The sequence below is a fragment of the Theropithecus gelada genome, chromosome 5, assembly GCF_003255815.1.
Source record: "Theropithecus gelada isolate Dixy chromosome 5, Tgel_1.0, whole genome shotgun sequence".
Classification (NCBI taxonomy): Eukaryota; Metazoa; Chordata; class Mammalia; order Primates; family Cercopithecidae; genus Theropithecus; species Theropithecus gelada.
Window position 1 is genome coordinate 107602658 of NC_037672.1, and position 20685 is coordinate 107623342.

Genomic DNA, 20685 nt, shown 5'->3' on the forward strand with positions numbered 1-20685 from the left:
GAGTCTGCCACAACAGCATCCAAGAAAATGCCGTGACTGCACTGACACTTGTTTTGTGTAAGTCTTGGATACCAGCATACAGAGCTGTTGGCTCATTGGCACACTCGGACCTACCCCTTCATACTGATTGTCAGAACAAAATAGGGCATTGTGATTTCATCAGCTCTCACTTTAATGTGTATACACCACTGGCCAAATGTGGTGGTGGATCTTGGCAGAGTCTCTTCCTGATGGCAATGAGTCTGAGGCACAAAGAATTAGGTGTTGTATAGAAAAGACACAGAAAGACGTTTTAAAAGCTGTGGGAGACAATGACTCACAGCACGAACATAGGCCTTACGATCATCCTAAATTGAGAGCAAGGTATTTATTACCGAAAACAGAGACTAGAGAAAGACACTACATTTGACTACTGGGACGTTCTGGGCGCTCATAAAACTTTGACATGGTATTATTTTTCACGATGGAAACTTTTAAGGAAATAAGTGTTTACAAGAGGTGGACATGGACCATGCTTATACAACTTAAAGCTCTGAACTCTGAGAGGCAGAGTTCTCCACTCTCCTCATAGCCTCTTGAATCAGACCTTGGCCAATCCAGTTACTCTGTTAAAGAATCATTAAGCAACCCCCCACCCCCAGCAAAAAAAAAAAAAAGCCCTCAGAATATGCCCTAGCTGCCTCGGTTGTGTGACACACACATGGTCTCTCAGTAGAGGCTGTACTATCAGAATAAAGAAAAAATAGTAACTTAAGCATCTTGTCTCTCCCAGGTAATTCAGAATCTGGGACTATGGCCAGACTTCCGAAACATTCTATTCTAGCATCACTCTACTCCAGGAGCTTTGTTACTCTGATGTGACAGGCTTTACCTTATGAAGATGCTACATCTGATTAAAAAAGACCTTCTGGGCCAGGCACGGTGGCTCACGCCTATAATCACAGCACTTTGGGAGACCAAGGCGGGTGGATCACTTGAGGTCAGGAGTTTGAGACCAGCCTGGCCAACATGGTGAAACACTGTCTATACTAAAAATACAAAAATTAGCTGGGTGTGGTGGTGGGCACCTGTAACCTCAGCTACTTGGGAAGCTGAGGCAGGAGAATTGCTGGAACCTGGGAGGCAGAGGTTGCAGTGAGTCGAGATCGCGCCACTGCACTCCAGCCTGGGCAACAAGAGCAAAACTCTGTCTCAAAAAAAAAAAAAAAAAAAAAGAAAAGAAAAGGAAAAAGACATTCCGTGGGTCTCTTTCTGTTCTCCTAGGGTCCCACTGTCTTTCCCATCAATTCTACAAAGCCCACTCATACGAAGTTTCTAACTCAGTCCAGATACATTAGTCTCTTTTCTAATCAGTTTCTTTACGTAAGCAGAGAGGTGGAGAAGCGAGGGGATATAATCAAGCCTTTCTTTTCCCTCTAGCAATGTACATGTACAGCATTACCTCTTCTCCCCTTACTTTTGTAGTGGAGCATAATTAGAAGGACGGGAGTAAGTGACTTTGAAGAACAACTTCAATCTGTGGTTTTAATTTGGTACTTTGGCCTTCCGTTAGATGTAATATGGTAGTTACTCTTTTCCCATAAGCAACACTAGAAGGTCACATAAACCCCCTGCTTTATAAATAGAGCACTTCTCACTAGAACTTCATTGCAAACTCATGGGCTTGGGTTGATGCTCAGACCTAGCGTATGAAATTGTGTGTGTGTGAAATAAAGGATTTTTTTAGTCCAAGAACAATGTTTTCACCATAGTAGGATTGGGATGCAGTGGAAAATCTTCAATAGAAAGATAATCTATTGCAGCATAGTGGGGCAGCTATAAAAACCTGCCTGCACAAGTTTTTCTGGAATGTTAACTGACAGCAGGATTATCTATGTGGCAGTCAATTCTCTGGTAGGTTTCAGATTTGTCATGGGCCAGTGATCCAGCCTCATATCTTGATATGATTAAAGCAGGTAAGCTGAGATGTTAAAAACAGTGCATTGAACCTATACTACCAAAATTTCGTTTTGTTTTGTTTTTTTTTTAAAAAAAAATGTGGCTTTTTTCCTCCCATGATAAACATTGGAAATGCCTTTAGATATATTTAGCTAATTTTAAAACTATTAAGACATTCACCCTGTAAACAAAAATTCCAAATTATTTTACAAGTAAAGACAAACATGAACCTAATACCAAGATGAAAGTGCTTTGGAAGCATCATTCAGAGTCTTTTTAAGGTTTATGCTCACTTCCGTATTCTAACCTGCATTAAGAGATCTGTAATAAATCACTGAATTAAATAATTAAATCAACCAGATGAGCCTCCAATGGGTCTTTCAATTAAACTCAAGTCAATTGTTATGTGGCCTTCTCCTCATTTTAATTATTCTCATTTTCTGCTATAAGGAAAAAAGGCTTATTGCACGGTATCATGTATTTGCGAAGCTCAAAATAACATTTGCATCCTAAGCATCTATTAGTTCTTATAACAGGACCTGTCTTTTCAGCTCATGTCAGATTTTGCATAATTTATAATACATTCCTCCATCAATTGTGTCTCATCTATGAACCAACTTCAAGACATTATAGACCACTCACAATCATTTAACACAGATGTAACAGCTTTCCTCCCCTGCGCTGCCCCCCCTCCCCATTTCTTCCAGTCATGACTTGGTTTGCATGGATTCTTTGTTCACTGCTCAAACCATTCACACAGAATGGAATAAAACTTTATTCTTTTTAAATTCCACACATAAACGAGGTGCTGAAAAAGCCCTTGCCATCTCTGACAGAAAAGCAGAGCAGCTCTGTTTCATGAACGACAGCACAATTAAAGCTAAAATAATATAAAAATAATTTGAAAAAATCCCTTTTACTGTACACTCTCAAAGCAAGAAAGAGAAACAACAGTTTTTTTTTTTTTTTTTTTCTGCTAGCCAGAAAATGTGTTTCTATTCATTTGGGCCTTGAAGTTCAGTGTACCCCACATGTGTGTGTGTATGCGTGGCTATGTGCATGGAATCTATGCAGTGTAGAAGCCCCTAATCTTTTCAACTAGTTTGCCTAATCATTAAGCTACTTAACCAATTATAACACTATTATGTCACATTGAACCACTTTACATAATTGCTTCCTTGAAATACTAGGAACATTGACACATGTATTTGGCTTGTAAAGGACTGAAGTATTACAGATAATATTATCCAGTTTTGTTTTTTTTTTTTTAAAGAATATGGCTCTTAATAAATTGATTTTGAGTTCCAGAGCGAAAGTCCCTTCTAAAACATTTCTGAAGCTGACTTGAAGCAGGGTGAGTATCTTCTGATTTGGCCAAAGATATGACAAGTGTTTCATATCACTTAAAATTTGAGGGATAAGTGTTATAGGGGGCCCTTTGTTGTCAACTGTTTTCAGCCAAACTTGCCTTGAAGTTTGTTGTAGTATTGCCACTCAGCCAGCAGAGGGCACTTTACACACCTCTACATTGCTTGGGGAGCAAATGCAGATGATGCAGAAACACAGCGTTCCCCCAGTATCAGGAACAGCCCTGTGATTTCCTTTTGGAATTCACAAAAATACTGAAAATATACGCGGTACTATGTTTCATTTGGAAAGTTATGAGTGTGTGCGAAGTCAAACAGGGAGGGGCATACACACCGTTTATCTCTCGGATTGATCTTCGGCTCACCTCTTTTCCCACTGCCTTTCTCCCTTTTCTAGCTCACTGTGGTCCTGGGCCGGGCCTTTTTACAAATACTACACAACCTGTTTTCACATTGTTTGGTCAAGTGTTTATCTTTTCGATTCTGTATTTACCCTTCTGTTCAAAAGCCCGGGGCAACTGAACAAAAGGATAATGCTTCATATCTCATTTAAGAGTGAAAATTACAGTTCAACTATCAGAAATGCTCTGGGATGGAGCTGCCCCCATGGGACCTGGGCTGCACTGTTTCCATCCTCCCAGGAAGAACCTTGGGGAAGTATTTGCCCCCTTTGGTTTTGGCAAACTCACTAGCCTGAGGCTATGCGGTGAAGATGAAGTTAGTTGAAATATAGTTGTTTACATCTGTTTTCATAAAGATGATTAAGACATCTTTTCTCATGGGGGCTACAGCAGCTGACATTTCTTAAACAGGCTTTAGTTTCTACAAAAGCATTATTGTTCTAGACATACACCCTGTGTCTCTTTCATTTTTATCTTTTCTATTGGCTCCAGTTTAGTGTCCATAAAGTTAGAAAGGATTGTGTGTGTGTGTGCTCGCAGTTTCTAGAGTAAAAATCTTTCATCTTAGAGAAATGTGACACTTAGTAAATACATTTTTTTCCTATGTGTTAATAGCCTTTGTTTGCCTTTGATTAGTCTCCTCTGCCTCTGGCTTGCTTTTGTTCTCCCTTGTCCTAGAGTTGACAGATAAAGAGGGAATGGGGTCTTCCAGCAGCAGTGCTTGGAGATGGAGGTGCACTCAGTGAGTCCTCACCCTAAAAGGATCATAAACTTACTGGGTTAAATCAACCTAATTATCCCTAAGCTGCCTTGGGTTTTGTGTTTGCTCATGTTTTGTTTTGTTTTAGCTGCACCACGTGTGATTCCTTGTGCCATTTTCTTTTGTCTATTATTTTTCTTGATGACCCTGAGCTATGGCTTCCTCCTCAGTTCCAACACTATTCAGCTTTCGTTGTTTTCCTCATTTTGCCGATGTAGGCCTCAAAGAAGAAATGGCAGAAGAGCACAAGGTAGCTGAGGTACATGAGTGAGGACCAGAAGATGTTCTGAAAGTGAGAGTGACACTGGTCATGCTGCATCCAGTAGAAGACCAGGTAGTTAATCACACAGCCCATCAGCATCTGAGTGATCTGGGACAAGGTGATGAACATGGCAAACTTCCGGGAGACTCGGAAACCTGCCGCCCGCAAGGCATAGTAAGAGTACATCACGGCGTGCACGCTATAGTTCATAGTCATGAACCATCCTCCCCCGGCAACCATGTCTTTGTAGGAGTACCAAGAGTACAGGAGCACAGTGATGTGGTGATACCAGTGCAGGAAGATCAGCTTCTGCTTCCTCAGAACAATGAATATTGTATCTCCTGAAAGACAAAGGGGAAGAAGGTACGTGAGATCCTTGACCACCAATAACGATGACTTACAGTTTTATAAGAGGGTAGACATCCTGAGCTAGGACTGGAGGGTTACATGGATGGGATTAGAACCCATGACTGGTACTTACTAGTTCTGTGACCCTGGACAAGTTACTTGTCCTCACTATTTCTAGTTTCCTCGTCTATATAAATGGTGATAATTTAAAAGAGTAGCATGGAATTGCCTGAGGATTAAGTGGATAATCAGCATGGCCCTCTTCACACACAGTCGGCAAGCAGCAAATGTTTCTTTCAAGGTATTTCACACAAAATCTTATCCATCATTGATCTGGAAGGGACATTAACAACTATGTTGCCAACTCCCAACTCAACTATACATCTTAGGAAATATCACCTGGAGGGGACCGGTGACTTGTCTTAGATCATTTATCAATCAAAAGAAACGCACTGGAACTCAAGTGCCCAGCAAAATGTTCTAAGGCCTCTCTAGAATAGTAAAACCATAATTTTTCTTTGGTACATGACAAAAGGTGCCCCTCAAACACATGTTCTTGTGAGCTCCCTGTAAATTACGAAGCCTTGCCAAATGGCAGTGAGAAAAGTAAAATCTAAACAAAAGACAGACAGAAAAAGGGGGACAAACGTCCTCTTCTATACACATTCGCTGACAAGAGTAATAGGAATATTTTATACCAGTGAATCAAGTGAGGAGAAATTGAAAATAACAGTTTTCATTTTATAGAATTAACTGAAAAGCTTTCCAGGATCTATCAAAATTTCGTCTAACAATATCCCTTTGAAGGAAAAGACCATAGCTTCTGAGGCAGGGAATTTATATTACGAAAGCTAGAATTATGCTGAGGTGGGTAGAGGCTATGTATCTGCAATGCTTCACTGAAAAGTCTCAGGGCTCTGAAAATAGACTGTAGAACATTTATGTAAAATTGGATGAAGAGCAAGCCCAGTGAAAAATACACCCAATTACATTATCGAGTAAGAGAATAAGGGAAGATACACTAGGATGCGGGACAGAAACAGGCTAATGCAGGTGAATGCATCTTTCTCCTTCCTATCTCTGTGGTTGTAACACATGGGAAAAATTGACATCCTTCATGACGTTTGGTGAACTCAAACCTGGCTTCTTTTTGTGTAAAAACAAGAGTTAGAAGGTTATTTTAATTTTTTATTTGTTTTTGAGATAGGGTCTTGCCCTGTCACCTACATGCCATCACAGCTCACTGAAGACTTGATCTCCTGGGCTCAAGTGATCCTCCCACTGCAGCCTCAGGAGTAGCTAGGACTGCAGGCACGTGCTACCAAGCCCAGCTGATTAAAAAAAACTTTTTTAGTAGAGATGAGGTCTTGAACTCCTGAGCTCAAGCTATCTGCTGGCCTCAGCCTCCTAAAGTGCTGGGACTATAGGCGTGAGCCACCGTGCCTGGCCCTGGATCTTCTTCTTCTGAAATTTAATTAAGCGCAAAAAAAGCTAGAACTTATTCCTGCCTTATCCCTCATGTACTTCACAGATGGCCTAAAACGCTTGCACCAGGCAAGGTCAAAGCATGCTGGGCTATGGGGAAAGACTTCTAAGGTTCTAATGACAGTGGCTGGAAGGATACAGATGGTGCCCCATTCCATTCATTAGGAGAGCTATTAGTTTATTTTCCTACTAAACTGTTAAATAGTATTATTTCTTATTTGTTTACAATAGAAAAAAAAAGTTGGCTGGGTGCTGTGGCTCACGCCTGTCATCCCAGCACTTTGGGAGGCCGAGGCAGGGGGGGATCACTTGAGGTCAGGAGTTTGAGACCAGCCTGGCCAACATGGTGAAACCCCATCTCTACTAAAAATACAAAAATTAGGTTGGCACGGTGGCTCACACCTGTAATACCAGCACTTTGGGAGCCCGAGGTGGGCGGATCACGACGTCAGGAGATTGAGACCGTCCTGGCTAACATGGTAAAACCTTGTCTCTACTGTAAAGCAAAAAAAAAAAAAAAAGCAAAAAAAGAAAGTAGCCAGGGGTGGTGGCGGGCACCTGTTAGTCCCAGCTACTCTGGAGGCTGAGGCAGGAGAATGGCATGAACCCGGGAGGCGGAGCTTGCAGTGAGCCGAGATTGCGCCACTGCACTCCAGCCTGGGCGACAGAGTGAGAGGTGAGACTCCATCTCAAATAAATAAATAAATAATAAAATAAAAAATTAGCTGAGCATGGTGGCAGCCACCTGTAATCCCAGCTACTCAGGAGTCTGAGGCAGGAGAATCACTTGAACCCGGGAGGCAGAGGTTGCAGTGAGCCAAGATCACGCCATTGTACTCTAGCCCGGATGACAGGGCGAGACTCCATCTCAAAAAATAAACAAATAGGAAAGTTGTCAGTTGTCATATTTCTGAACTTACTATCAAATTTTTGTTGAAGTCATCTTCTCTCTTGCAAGATGCCTGATTTTTATGGTGTCTATAAATGTCAGGCAGGCTAACAATGATGGATGCTGATGGTAACACTCACACTTAAGGGACAAAACTGGTATCAGGAGACCTGGGGTCTACTTCTCAGTGTTAAACTGTGCTATTTTTGTGTGCCTGTCAGAGAGCCACCGTTTCTGTATAACTACTACTCTGTGCCTCCAATCCCTCTGTCGACAATAACGTAGACACAATCAATTCCAGCTACCTTTGTTCATAGTGTAAAGAAGGTAGATGTCTAAGAAACTGTATGTTTAAAACAAATTGAGTCATTCATAATTGAATAGATGCTTTTATGAGTCTGTTAGCATTAACTAAAATATAAATCCCCATACAATTCCAAACACATTATAATAAATTTGTCATAAAGTGATATGCATTTCATCCTAATTCTTTAGTTTAACTCTATCATCACTTTTATATTAAAATCTTACTGTCTAAAGAATGATTAAGAAAAACCATATTAGAATGGGCCAGTGTGGGATGGAAAGTGGAAGGTACAATTCTGGAGTTAAGAACGGCTTTGTGTTTCTCCTGTCTGGAGGTGAGGGTACATCTCAGGTTTATCTGAGACACACTGGGTGTTTCTAGTTACTTTAGGGAGTGGAGTGGAGTGGAGGGGTAGAAGGGGAGAAAACATGTCCCAAAATTTCAATGACAAAATTAACTTAAATTTGCTTAGGAGTTTTATCCAGAACACATATGCGGGATGGTGGGTGCAGGAATGAAACTGAGCGTCTCGCAGCAATGGCTCTGGAGCTGATCAGTAATACCATTCAATGCTCTATCAGGGTTACTATCCCCAAGACTGCTGACCCAAAGAGTGGTAGTTTCCCTCAAGCAGGGGGAACTGGTGGGGCTCCAGAAGAGCTAACCGAGTCCTCGCACGGTTTTGGATATGGCAGCTGAGATGCATCAGTCATGCCGCTCTAGCAGGTACAAATTATTTTTCCTCTGGGGAAACCACATAATGTCACATTTAATTTGTCATGAGCCAGAGTCATGCCAAGTGAAGGTAATTTCAGGCTTTCCAGAAGCTATGGAGTGACCCAGAAATGTTAACTATCAGAGGAACTGTGCATTTGAGTTGGTCAATCTTTCTTGTTCAAATGTCCTGTTGGCATAACGGGAAGGATGCTGGCCAAGTACAAGCAATGGGACTTTAGACTCTTGGATGTTTCAGTCATGTCATTTTAGCTACCTCCTGGCTCATGTTCTCTTTATCATGATTTCTCTAACCTTTGGTCCAATTATTATCATGGAAGAGTCAGCTTTCAGGCAGGGCATGGTGTTCCTTATACCCAAGTGTCCCTTCTTAACTACACCTTTGCAGCTGCAGGAAAAGCAACAAGCATTTGGAAATCCCCAGGGTGTTCTTGGCCACCAAGAGACACAGAGAGGTTACTCTGTGTGTGTGGTTTGTGACACACAGCTGAGTCCCTCTTCCCAGAGCTAGCTAGAGTGCTGCTGAGTCAGAGCTTCAAAAACAATGACATGCTCAACTGAGCAAGGACCTGGGCTCACAGCAGATGTTTCCAAGTTCTAACAAAACAAAATCTCAGCAGGTTTTAATATAATCCAAATAGTAGGTGCTCAAAGATTTGGCACACAAAGCAGGTTAGTGGCTCTCTTCCTCTCACTTGTTCTAGTGGCCTGCAACCCCATAATTCACTGAAATGAGCACACGGTTTTCTGCTGAAACAGAAAGCTCTTCTTGCTATTTATTAAGAGTTTAGTGAAGGGGGAGTTAGTGTGGAATGAGAAGCATTTCAGTTGGGGAAGATGCAAAAGTTCTGGAAGTTGATGGAGTGATGGTTGCTCAACAATCTGAACACTGTGTATATTTTACTGCAATTTAAAACAAGAGTTTGAGTTTGTGGGAGCTGGGGGGATACAGTTTCAGTATTGTACATGGAAGAACTGTTTTTTTCCTCATAAGATCTTTTCCTTTTGATGCTCATAAGAGAGTCCAGAGTCTTAGAACATTGAAAGGTAAAACTTGGGACCTAAAAATAAGAAAAGTTCTAAATAATCGAAATGGGTAAATCTCTCTTAACTCAATAGTGGAGACAAGATTTCCCAACTACATAAACTGGAAAGAAATTTAACGTCCAAAATGCATGGGAAAAAAAAGTCATCCAGGCAAACATGTTGACTACGTAAAGACCTAGGTCTGCTTGTCTTGGAGACACTTGCACTGATTTTGGACCTGTTTTGAGTCAGCAGTTAACCTCTGAATGGCCATTGTCAGAGGAGCTCCAGAGTATTTGAAGAACAATATCCCATATTTTAAAATGTAAAAAAAAAAAAAAAAAAAAAAAAAGTATTCAGGACATGAAAATTATCTCTATAAAGCGTTTGAAACTATATGAAGAATTTATGTTACTAATTAGCCTCATTAAAAACTACATCAAGATTAGAATATTATTTTTCCCAACACTTCAATCTCATATTTTAACTACAGAAGGATCAATTATTGGATAATCCACAAAGGACTACTACAAGTTTTTGTGATGAATGAGTCCTTTCCAGGGAAAGGGATTATCATGCCAGCGGCACACCACTCCTGTTGACTGCAAATAGGAGACTGCACTATGGCTCCTTTGGGGCTCAAGAGGGAAAACTCTGTTCAATTACAATGTCCGCCATGAGGCTGAGGGGAGTGGACATTTGGGCCTGGATTAAATTAAGACAGGTGATATTAAGATCATCAGCATCAACACAACCAAGATAGAAGATGAAAACATGAATACCTCTGGTTGCTACACTAATAGGTCTTCTCTAGGAATCCTAAAAGTCAGGAGGACAGAGAGCATAGGTCTGATTATGTCTTTAAAGGAAATTCATCACTATAGATAGCTTGAGGTGGCATTTCAATAAATTATTCCTCCAAAAGGTAGAAAGGACTATGTTTGTTCTCAAGCACCTCAAATACAGCTGCATGTAACTCAGAACACAACACAGACAAGTATTCCTTGCAGGGAAAAGGCATTTCTAGAAGAAAACACTGAGGCTGCTTCTTTGTGATCTGAGGCTTAAAGGTCAGACATATCATACCATTTCTTATTAAAAAAAAAAATCTGGGGGGGAGGTAGTAAAAGGTAGAAATTGTTGAAGTGTTCAGGGGTAGCATTCAGGGGAACTCACATGTTTCATGCATTTACTACATTTCTGTAGCTGTAGTCAGGCCTTTGTCAAAAAAGATAGGGGATTAATAAGGTTATTAAATAGCATAAAAGTCAGAGGGATATATTTCTCAACTAAAATAATTCAAACTTTAATAATGTGTAAATTTATTTTAAAGAAAAAAAGCCACAGCCGGGCACAGTAGCTCATGCCTGTAATCCTAGCACTTTAGAGGCCAAGGAGGGCTGATTACCTGAGGTCAGGAGTTCAAATCCAGACTGGCCAACATGGTGAAAACCCTGTCTCTACTAAAAATACAAAAATTAGCCAGGTGCTGTGGCACACACCTGTAATCTCAGCTACTCGGGAGGCTGAGGCACGAGAATCGTTTGAACCCGGGACGCGAAGGTTGCAGTGAGCTGAGATAGCACCACTGCACTCCAGCCCAGGCAACACAGTGAGACTCTGTCTCAGTGGGGAGAAAAAAGAGTCACAAAACCCCAAGAGTAAAGAATACATGCTCACACTCTCAGATCAACCCCAGTTTGAGAACAAGTGCTCTGATTCAGAAACTCTATGAATCAAAGCAAATTAAAATATTCTCATATAATTTTAAAATTCCCCGAAATACCTCTTCAGATTTTTCAGGCATTGTCTGTAAATCCAGGGTGAAAACCACTTCTTTAGCCTATGACTTCATACCTAGTGGTACCAATACCCCCTGGGGTCTGGTTCATAAAATTTGTATCATAAAATTCCTTTTAGATAAAGTTGCCATTCTATTTCAGCCGGTGCTTAACATAAATGCATTGAATGAATGGCTAAATGAATCCACACTAATGCATTTTAGCCTGAGACCATTTTCATAGGCTGCGTGTGTATAGGCGTATGTGTGTCGGGGAGGGGTGCAGGCGTGCACATGCATGCGGTAGTTATCTAGTTTTTTTTTTTTTTTTTTTTTTTTGAGACGGAGTCTCGCTCTGTCACCCAGGCTGGAGTGCAGTGGCCGGATCTCAGCTCACTGCAAGCTCCGTCTCCCGGGTTTACGCCATTCTCCTGCCTCAGCCTCCGGAGTAGCTGGGACTACAGGCGCCCGCCACCTCGCCCGGCTAGTTTTTTGTATTTTTTAGTAGAGACGGGGTTTCATCGTGTTAGCCAGAATGGTCTCGATCTCCTGACCTCATGATCCACCCGCCTCGGCCTCCCAAAGTGCTGGGATTACAGGCTTGAGCCACCGCGCCCGGCCGTTATCTAGTTATTTTGGACTATCTTTGTACCTCTGCCCCTCTTAGAAAAGGCTTTCAGGAAAAATTTTCTTTTGTTGTTCTTCCCTTGTTTTTGACCTGGGATGACAGTAGCTCAAACCAACTGTCATCTACTTGTAAACAGCAGGTTTCTGGCTTCCAGTGGAAGGCGGCTGGGTTGCTGGCCTGCACACATCAGACTCTTCCCATTCTATCTGAATAGACACGGGGCATGAACAAAGAGCACCTTACAGAGACTGCTCATAGCTTATATTGCAGGTGGTTTGTAAGGAAAGTATAACCTCGATCTCCCTCTTTAGGAGAAAGAGGTGAGGGGACAATACATATTAGGTTGGTGCAAAAGTAATTGCAGTTTTGCCATTGAAAACCATGGCAAAAATCACAATTGATATCTTTTGAACTAAATATGTATAATTCTTAATTGCAGGTAAAAAAAAACCCCAGAACCCCAGATGGTGACCAGGTTTGCCTTACCAGTTTGTACCTGTACAATCTGTACCAGTTTGCTAGTATTACTCATGGATGTACTCAGAGCTTATCGTCACCACTAGATCTCTTTCTGTGTAAATAAAGACATTTTCCTGGAAAACTGTGCCCACATCAGCTCCTTGACTTTACTATTTCTGCTAACCTGTGCCACACTTACATTCAAGACCATTAAAGAGTTGAGGGAAAAATTATAGAAATCTACAAACACAGCCTGTATTTTCTATTAATTTCTAGAAGGTAAATTACATTTCCCTTCTCTAAGGCCAGTCTTGATGATTAAAATCAAACACCACCAGAGACCAACCCTTAGCATTTGTTAATGAGAACATGAGGGTCCCCAAATGAAAAGCTTAATTCCTAATCTGAATCCTAACTCTACAGATGAAAGTACGCTCAGATATGGGACTTGGAAATAGCTGTGTTGCTCTTTTTTCCCCCATATTTTAATATTAGCTCAGCTCAGTGGGCCTTTTAAAGGGGGCTGTGTACATTTTATAAGTCCCTGGCGGTATATTTTTAGTAGAGCTAAAAAGTCAGCATGTTCGGTATAAACTATCTGCTGTTAATATGCACAATGTAAAATTATTTAAAAGGAAAGAGGGAGTGAACAATAGAAAGTAGAAGTCAGTCAAGGACTCAAATTCATTCACTGTAACTTTCCTGAAACCAACAAAATAGGACCTTCAAATTGTTCCTTTGCTCACTAAATAAATACTGTGGATATGTTGCTACAAAGAGAGGGAGAGGAAATGGAAGAAGGTACTCACCTAGTTCGGGTGCTTTGCTTAGCACAAATGCATAAGCCCAGAATTTGCTGACAGGTCCATTGTAAAAACCCTGGTCACAAACTGACTGCTTCAGGCCTTTGGTCATCAAAATGTACACCATATAAGCACCAGTTCGAAGAGCACCGAATATACTTCATGATGAAAAGAGAAAAGAAACAGCATTTAGGAAAATAGTTTCACTTCTCACATTAACCATATTTAGAAGACTGGTTTGCCACTGGCAGAAAATAGGCATAAGAATCATAATATTTGTATTTCCTTGAAAGCATCTTAAAATGAGCGAATACAATGACTCCAGCACTTTATTCTGAAACCGTACATGATACCACTTTCTCTTCATCAATGTTCCAAAAAGAGGTCATGAGAAAGGGTAATAGATTCAGGGCAGGATCTCATGAAGAACACTGGTGACCTTTGAGTTTCAGCTTGGAAACTATTCCTCGGAGAGCAGATGGGTGTGGCTGCAAACTCTTTGAATTACCTCACTTTTGCCCTATGCCCGGTTATTCTCCAAGTTCCACTGGCTCTGTTTCCTGAAAACCTGTTTCTCTTTAAGCAAACTTTTCCTCTACCTCTGGACTTGCCTTACCAGCCCAGGCTTTTCGGACTCTCCTTGGATTTCTCCAGCAGTCTCCAAATTGCTTTCTACTCTCTGATCCATCTTTCTCAGAGATGTCAGAATGAGACTCCTTCAAAGCTTAGCTCTGTCACCTCCTCCAGGAAGCCCATTCGGGCAGAGACAAGTGCTCACCCCCTGAGCTCCCTAGCACCATGTGCTAATACTGCCCCAACACTGATCTTCAATGCTCTGTGATGTGTTTACCTCCACATAGGCACAGGTGCTCAATACAGATTGTCGAAAAAGTGAAGAAAAAATAAATTTTTTAAATCAAGGAACTGGTAAGGAAACAGGAAGTTCTGGAACACATTAGGCTCAAGAAACACAACCTGCTGTGGGAAAGTACTTGGCAATGGGAACAAGCAGCTGCTGTTACGAAGTGAACTCTGTAAGTGTACATCCCAAAGTGTGTGAACCGCGCCCGGGCTGAAAGGAGAGCTAGATGACTGTGTGGGGAAGACGGACCTGCTTAGCCTTTTCTGCCCCAAAGGGCAGCATCTTACTCTAGAAGTCAGTCGAGAGATCAATGAATGAACGAACAACTGTTGAATTGGGAAGTGGAGACTTCTTTTCTCCTCAGAGGCACTGTTTTTTATTTAAAATATCTTATTTAGAGTTGCTCTAGAATAAATCATTCCACTAGGCTAACCTGTCCAGAAAGCATGCATCTGCCAACTAGAACTAAAGGTCAACTTTGTACAGAATCAAAATAATGAAGTTTAATTCCTGGCAATTGCCTATTAAGTTGGGTCTTTGTAAGTAGCTTCTCTAAAGGTATGAAGACTCCATCAAACAGTGTTACTCTTTCCAGTGTATGAAATTGTCCTGCAGAGGATTACTGTCATTTTACAGTTACAGATCTTGTTCAATCCTTTAGTGGTTTTTCTCTGCACTTAGAATAAAAACCTCAACTCCTTTATCAGAACCGACAAGGCCTCTCTGCACTGCCTCTCTCTCCCCATTCTCCACTCTCACCTCCTGCCATTCTCTTCTTGCTTGCTATGAGCCAATCACTCCAGCACTTTCAGGCACTTTCAGTTTTCTGCCTCAGCACCTTTGCATTTCTCCCCTCTTCATAACAAAACTGGCTTCGTTTTACTTTCTTATCTCAAGGAAGTATCTCCTCCCAGTGGAATGACCTCAGTCTTTATAGTCCATTATCTGTCCTAATTTGGGGATGAAGGGTTGATTTCATTAGTAGCATCAAGTAATGGATATTTTCCTGCCTTATCTGAATTTTTTTTGTGTGTACTCTCTTTCCCTCACCAGATGATGGCTACTGTTTTTTTTTTTTTGACAGAATCTTGCTCTGTTGCCCAGGCTGGAAGGCAGTGGCATGATCTCGGCTCACTGCAACCTCCACCTCCCGGGTTCAAGTGACTCTCCTGCCTCAGCCTCCCAAGTAGCTGGGACTACAGGTGTGCACCACCATACCCAGCTAATTTTTTGTGTTTTTAGTAGAGATGGGGTTTCACTATGTTGGCCAGGCTGGTCTCAAACTCCTAACCTTGTGATCCACCCACCTCAGCCTCCCATAGTGCTGGGATATAGCCCAAAACCCTTCCTGTTACTCTACTTGCTGTTAGACCATGTGATGCACACATGATCAGAGTAGATCCAAAGAATGTATCTTTGAAATAGTTACTATCCTTTCATCCTTTTGGGTCTCAAAAAATCATTGTAATTTATTCTCCATTTCTAAGGTATTCACACAAGTTCATTTATTCTTTCAATGGTCAAATATTTATTGGCATGATTTTAGATGATGGAGTGAAAAAAAATCATGAAGCTAACTCTGGCTAGTGGGTGGAAGACTTCAGAGGAAGTGGTATTTGAATTAAGGGCAAATCGGTATTCACAAGTTTGAGGGCTAGGGTATGGGGAGGTCACTTCAGAGCGCTGTAGAACTGAAGGTTTTGATATCATGGTGACCTACAATATTGCTGACAGCAAGTGTATAGCACATATTATTGTCCCATATCTGGACATGTGCCTCATTCCCTAAGCTCTGAACAATAAGGCTGACTCAGAACAGAGGACAGTAGCACTTTTCAGGGAAACCGTCAGTGCCAGCCATTGGGCCCATGTGTCTGTGGGCAAAGGCGCATTGTTGGGATGTGACAGTGCTACTGCTGGGGAGTGCTGTGGGGGCTGCCTGGCCAATGGGATAATTGTTATTTGTGGGGAGCCACTAGCTCCGCCCCTGGCACATTTCAGCCTCTGCACACTTTGGAACCAGGTGGTTTTTATCACAACAGTGTCACACTGTGACGCTTTACCAAAATACACTTTAAGGTGAAGAGACTTTCCTTCCTCCCTAAGTTACATTAGCTTGAGAGGCAGTGTGATGCAGCAGGCAAATATGCTGCTCTGTTCTGCTACCCCCAGTCCTTACTTAGGCCCACAGCAGACGTTGCTAATCAATCTCAGCACTCTTTCTGGCCATCCCTGAACAACACATTGACGTTATCGGCAACTCTATGCCACTGTCAATAGATCAGAGTTGCAAATTGAACCCTTTGTACAATAGGCTCCAATCACAGCCCAAACACTTACTACTAACAGTTTTATAATTAGCCAAGTTACTGAAGAATCTTTTCCTCTGAAATGAGAGTAATATCTAACATGCAAATTCATCTTATGAATTTTGTAAAGCAATATAAGTAAGGTATTTAGTTAGCATCAAGCCTCTGATGTATAGGTGCTCAATGAAACAGTTTTCATTATACTACTCTTCTTACTCTATTACTATTTGTATTATTATTATTGCTGATTTACTTTGGCTAACCCTCAATGTTGAAAATCACCTTCCTCTCTGATCTTATTTTGTCAGGTAGAGAGATTAAGGTTAATTAACCCTAATTCAAAGTTAAGGAAACTGATTTACAGCTAATTCAATTTGCCACATTGATTGTTCATATTATTCCTATTGCTATGAGAATTTTTATTTATATACATTTTTTTCTTGGACAAGTGAGTCTCTAGGAGCCAAGGATGGCTGTCATTCTCAAAGCACTTCTCAGGTTTCCAGAGGCCTGCTCCTGGTGTGGCGACCCCAAGGAGGGACATCTCCTGCAGTGGGGTTGCTCTTTTGGAGCAGTAGAAGCTGGCCAGAGTGCGGGGTCAAGGAGGGACAGCCTAGGCAGTCCACACCTGGTGGGCTCAGTCTTCCAGCTCCTGATCCTGACTCTCATCTCCACAAAAGGTAATCATGCACCAACTTTCCACAAGTGACAACTAGTGAGTTTACAACAGGATGTGAAATGAGCACTTTCCATAGAAAGGCTTGAAGGAGAAGCTGTTGGTATAGAAAAGCTTCTGTTTCAAGTGAAATTATCTTTCCTTCACATGATAAAGATTATTCTAAATCTAGAGCCTCAAACAGGCTGCGGGTCTGGACCACTGTGTTGAATGAAGGCAGATGATTACTACGTCACATGCCTTTTCCCAGCTCTATGGTCATACTTTAAAAAAAAAGAAAAAAAAAAAAAAGAAATATACCATACAGGCTGGGAGCGGTGGCTCATGCCTGTAATCCCAGCACTTTGGGAGGCTGAGGCGGGTGGAGCACCTGAGGTCAGGAGTTTGAGACCAGCCTGGCCAACATGGTGAAACCCCGTCTCTACTAAAAATACAAAAATTAGCCAGGCACGGTGGCACACGCCTGTAATTACAGCTACTCGGGAGGCTGAGGCAGGAGAATTGCTTGAACCTGGGGAATGGAGGTTGCAGTGAGCTGAGATTGTGCCATTGCACTCCATCCTGGGCAACAAGAAACTCTGTCTCAAAAAAAAAAAAAAAAAAAAAAAGAGAAGAAAAGAAAAGTAAAGAAAAGAAAGAAAAAGAAATATACCATACATATCATTTTTGTCAAAGCCAAGTGAATCAGTGGAATAGCAGAGAGCTCTGTGGAGGAGCAGTATACATTTCTGCTCCCTCTGCAACATCAGACACAATGCAGCAAGGAGATGAGGAGGTGGGGATCACCGTCCTGATTAGCTAAGGTGCTTTCTTCTCAAACTCCTGCACTGGGTTCCTAATCCACAAGGAGCCTGTTTCCTGATCACTAGCTATTTGCCATGGGATGTCAGGAGGGGCCAAGAATATCCATTATACAATTAACTGTAATACTTTGTGGGTGGGGGAGGGTACCTTCTATTTTACACTGTGTACATTTCTGCACTATTTGACCATTTTCAATTTTTTTTTAAGCAATAAGATCTTGTTCTATTGCACAGGTTGATGTGAAGTGGCTCAATCACAGCTCACTACAGCCTTGAACTCCTGACCTCGAGTGATCCTCCTGCCTCAGCTTCCCAAGTAGCTAGGATTATAGGCATGAGCCACTGTCCCTGTCTATTTAACTATTTTAAAACAAGCACATATTAGATTTTTTTTTTAATGAAAATGGGGTCTCATCATCTTGCCCAGGCTGGTCTTGAACTCCTGGACTCAAGCAACCCTCCTGCCACAGCCTCCCAAAGTGCTGGGATTATAGACGTGAGCTACTGCACCTGGCCCAGATTGATAATGTTTAAAAATCTACTTTAAATAGGTGCCTGGCCACAATCAATGCAATCACAATGCTACCAGCTTGTGAGGCTTTCCTAGTGAATTTCTAGCGTGATGTTGACATATAACACTAATCTCTAATCAGCCCTTGGATGACAAACTGGCATTAGGACTGGTGGAGAAAAGACTGTTTCATGTATTAAATCAACACATATTTAACACCCACCAAGTGTCAGATATTACAGTACTCATGAGGGAGGTTGGGGAGGGGGAGTTTCTACAGCCTATTGCAGGAGACAACAAACATGAAAATAAACAAATATATATGTGTAACAAAAACAATAGAAACAATTAGTGGCACTGAAGAGCTGAAGAGTATGTACGTGTATAAGGTTGGGAGTTTCCTTTGGATATTTACATAAACAGATGTTGGAATTTTTAGAATAAAAGTTTAGAAAGCAAGTTCTTGTTTTCAGGGTTTTTTTTTTTTTTTTTTTTTTTTTCCTTTTATAGGTGTTATATATTGCGGTCCTTTTTAAAGATGTGTAAGATATGCCCAATCTTCTTTAAAACCAGGCTTTGGGCTGGGCTGGGCACAATGGCTCACAGCTGTAAATCTAGCACTTTGGAGGGCTGAGGTGGTGGCTCGCTTGAGCCCAGGAGTTTGAAGCCAGCCTGGGCAATATCGTAAAACCTCATTTCTATGAATGCAAAAATTAGCTGGGCAAAGTGGTGCACACCTGTAGTCCCAGCTATTTGGGAGGCTGAGGTGAAAGGTTCACTTGAGTCCAGAATGTCGAGCCTGCAATAAGCCATAATTGTGCCACTGCACTCCAGCCTGGGTGACAGAGTGAGACCCTTTCTCAAAACAACAACAGCAACAACAACAAAACTTCCTAAGGTTTTGATCATGACGTCTGACCATTTACCTACTTGCAAAAAGACTGAATAACTCCATATTTTAACCTTCCACTTTTATTTCCATCTGGAAGTCAAAATGGTATAGCTCAGTAATGTTAAGAATTCCAGAATTCTGCCCTGGGGAAAAAAAAAGAGCCTTGGGTATAAATCATCAATACTTTAAATTATTTTCACATGAACATCAATAGTTGATTTAAAAAAAAAATTTTACATTGTTCCTTTATTGATCTTCATCTTAAATTAAGATTTTTTTGGAATCAAACCATAGTTTCTCAAGGATCTTTTATTGTGAAATGCCAACCGCCAACCAATCTCCACCCTACTAACTCAATAACCAAAGGTACAATTACTTTCTAGTATTAGGCAATGAAAATGTTTTATCATATTTCTATCCTACTATCAAAGGGGGGTGGGAGTGGGAAACGAGTTGTCAAAACACAGCAACAGGTGATCCAACAGTAGCAACTCTTTATTAACATAGGAGAGGTCACTGATTTTCTCGATAACAAAATCTGAACTGCTGTTGGTCTTAGACTCTGACAGTTTCCAGAGTAGGAAGAATATCCAGTGATGCCAAAACAGGTTAAAACAAATTAATCTCAAATCTACTGTAATGCTTCTAGATTTGAGGGATGACATAGGATTACAGTGCCTGTGATACAGAATTATGGCATCTGCATGTCAATATCATGTCTCTACAAACAACATGCACCCAAACTCTAAACCCTTTCTACACTTGAGAACAGGCATCTTTATTTTATTTTACTTTAAGTTCTGGGATACATGTGCAGAACGTGCAGGTTTGTTACATAGGTATACATGTGCCATAGTGGTTTGCTGCACCCATCAACCCATCATCTAGGTTTTTAAGCCCTGTACGCATTAGGTATTTGTCCTGATGCTCTCCCTCCCCTTACCCGCCTCCCCCTGACAGGCCCCGGTGTATGATGTTCCCCTCCCTGTGTCCATGTGTTCTCATTGAGAAGAGGCATCTTTAATAGACAATGTCTACTTTAATTTGGTCTAGTGGTTAGCCTTAGCTAAAAACGTATTTTTCAGTAATATAAAAAGCCAAAGTGTAGATTTTATTTTTTTGTCTAATAAATGTGTAAGCAGTTAAATGGGGGGATAGGTTGTAATATTCTGATAATTTTCTTCCTCTGCTACTTAACAATTCAGTGTATAGCTTCACTTTACCCTTGATTACTCTGTGATCATTTCCAGGTTTGAGTCATTTATCTTGCTTGAAATCTTATATACCTCCGTTAGAAAATCTGAAAATCTCCCCAACACCTTGTGGATCAAGAAACATGAGGCAAAAATTACACATCACATTATCATAATAAAAAAATACACATATTTTGACCTAGCAATTCCACTGTTGGAACATGCGTTAGTCCGTTCTCACACTGCTATAA

General features: G+C 41.2%; 1 protein-coding gene across 4 annotated transcripts in view; it reads right to left on the bottom strand.

Annotated features, from left to right (window-relative positions):
* Positions 1–2340: 2340 nt before the first annotated feature.
* ELOVL6 (ELOVL fatty acid elongase 6) overlaps positions 2341–20685 on the bottom strand; it is a 151435-nt gene continuing 133090 nt past the window's right edge. For all 4 annotated transcript variants that reach the window (XM_025386440.1, XM_025386441.1, XM_025386439.1 and 1 more), the window contains exons 4-5: positions 13195–13346; positions 2341–5069 (exon numbers count right to left, since the gene is read on the bottom strand). In XM_025386440.1, coding sequence (XP_025242225.1) covers positions 4645–5069; positions 13195–13346 — 577 coding nt within the window. In that variant the 3' untranslated portion in view covers positions 2341–4644. The remainder of the gene's footprint in view (positions 5070–13194; positions 13347–20685) is intronic.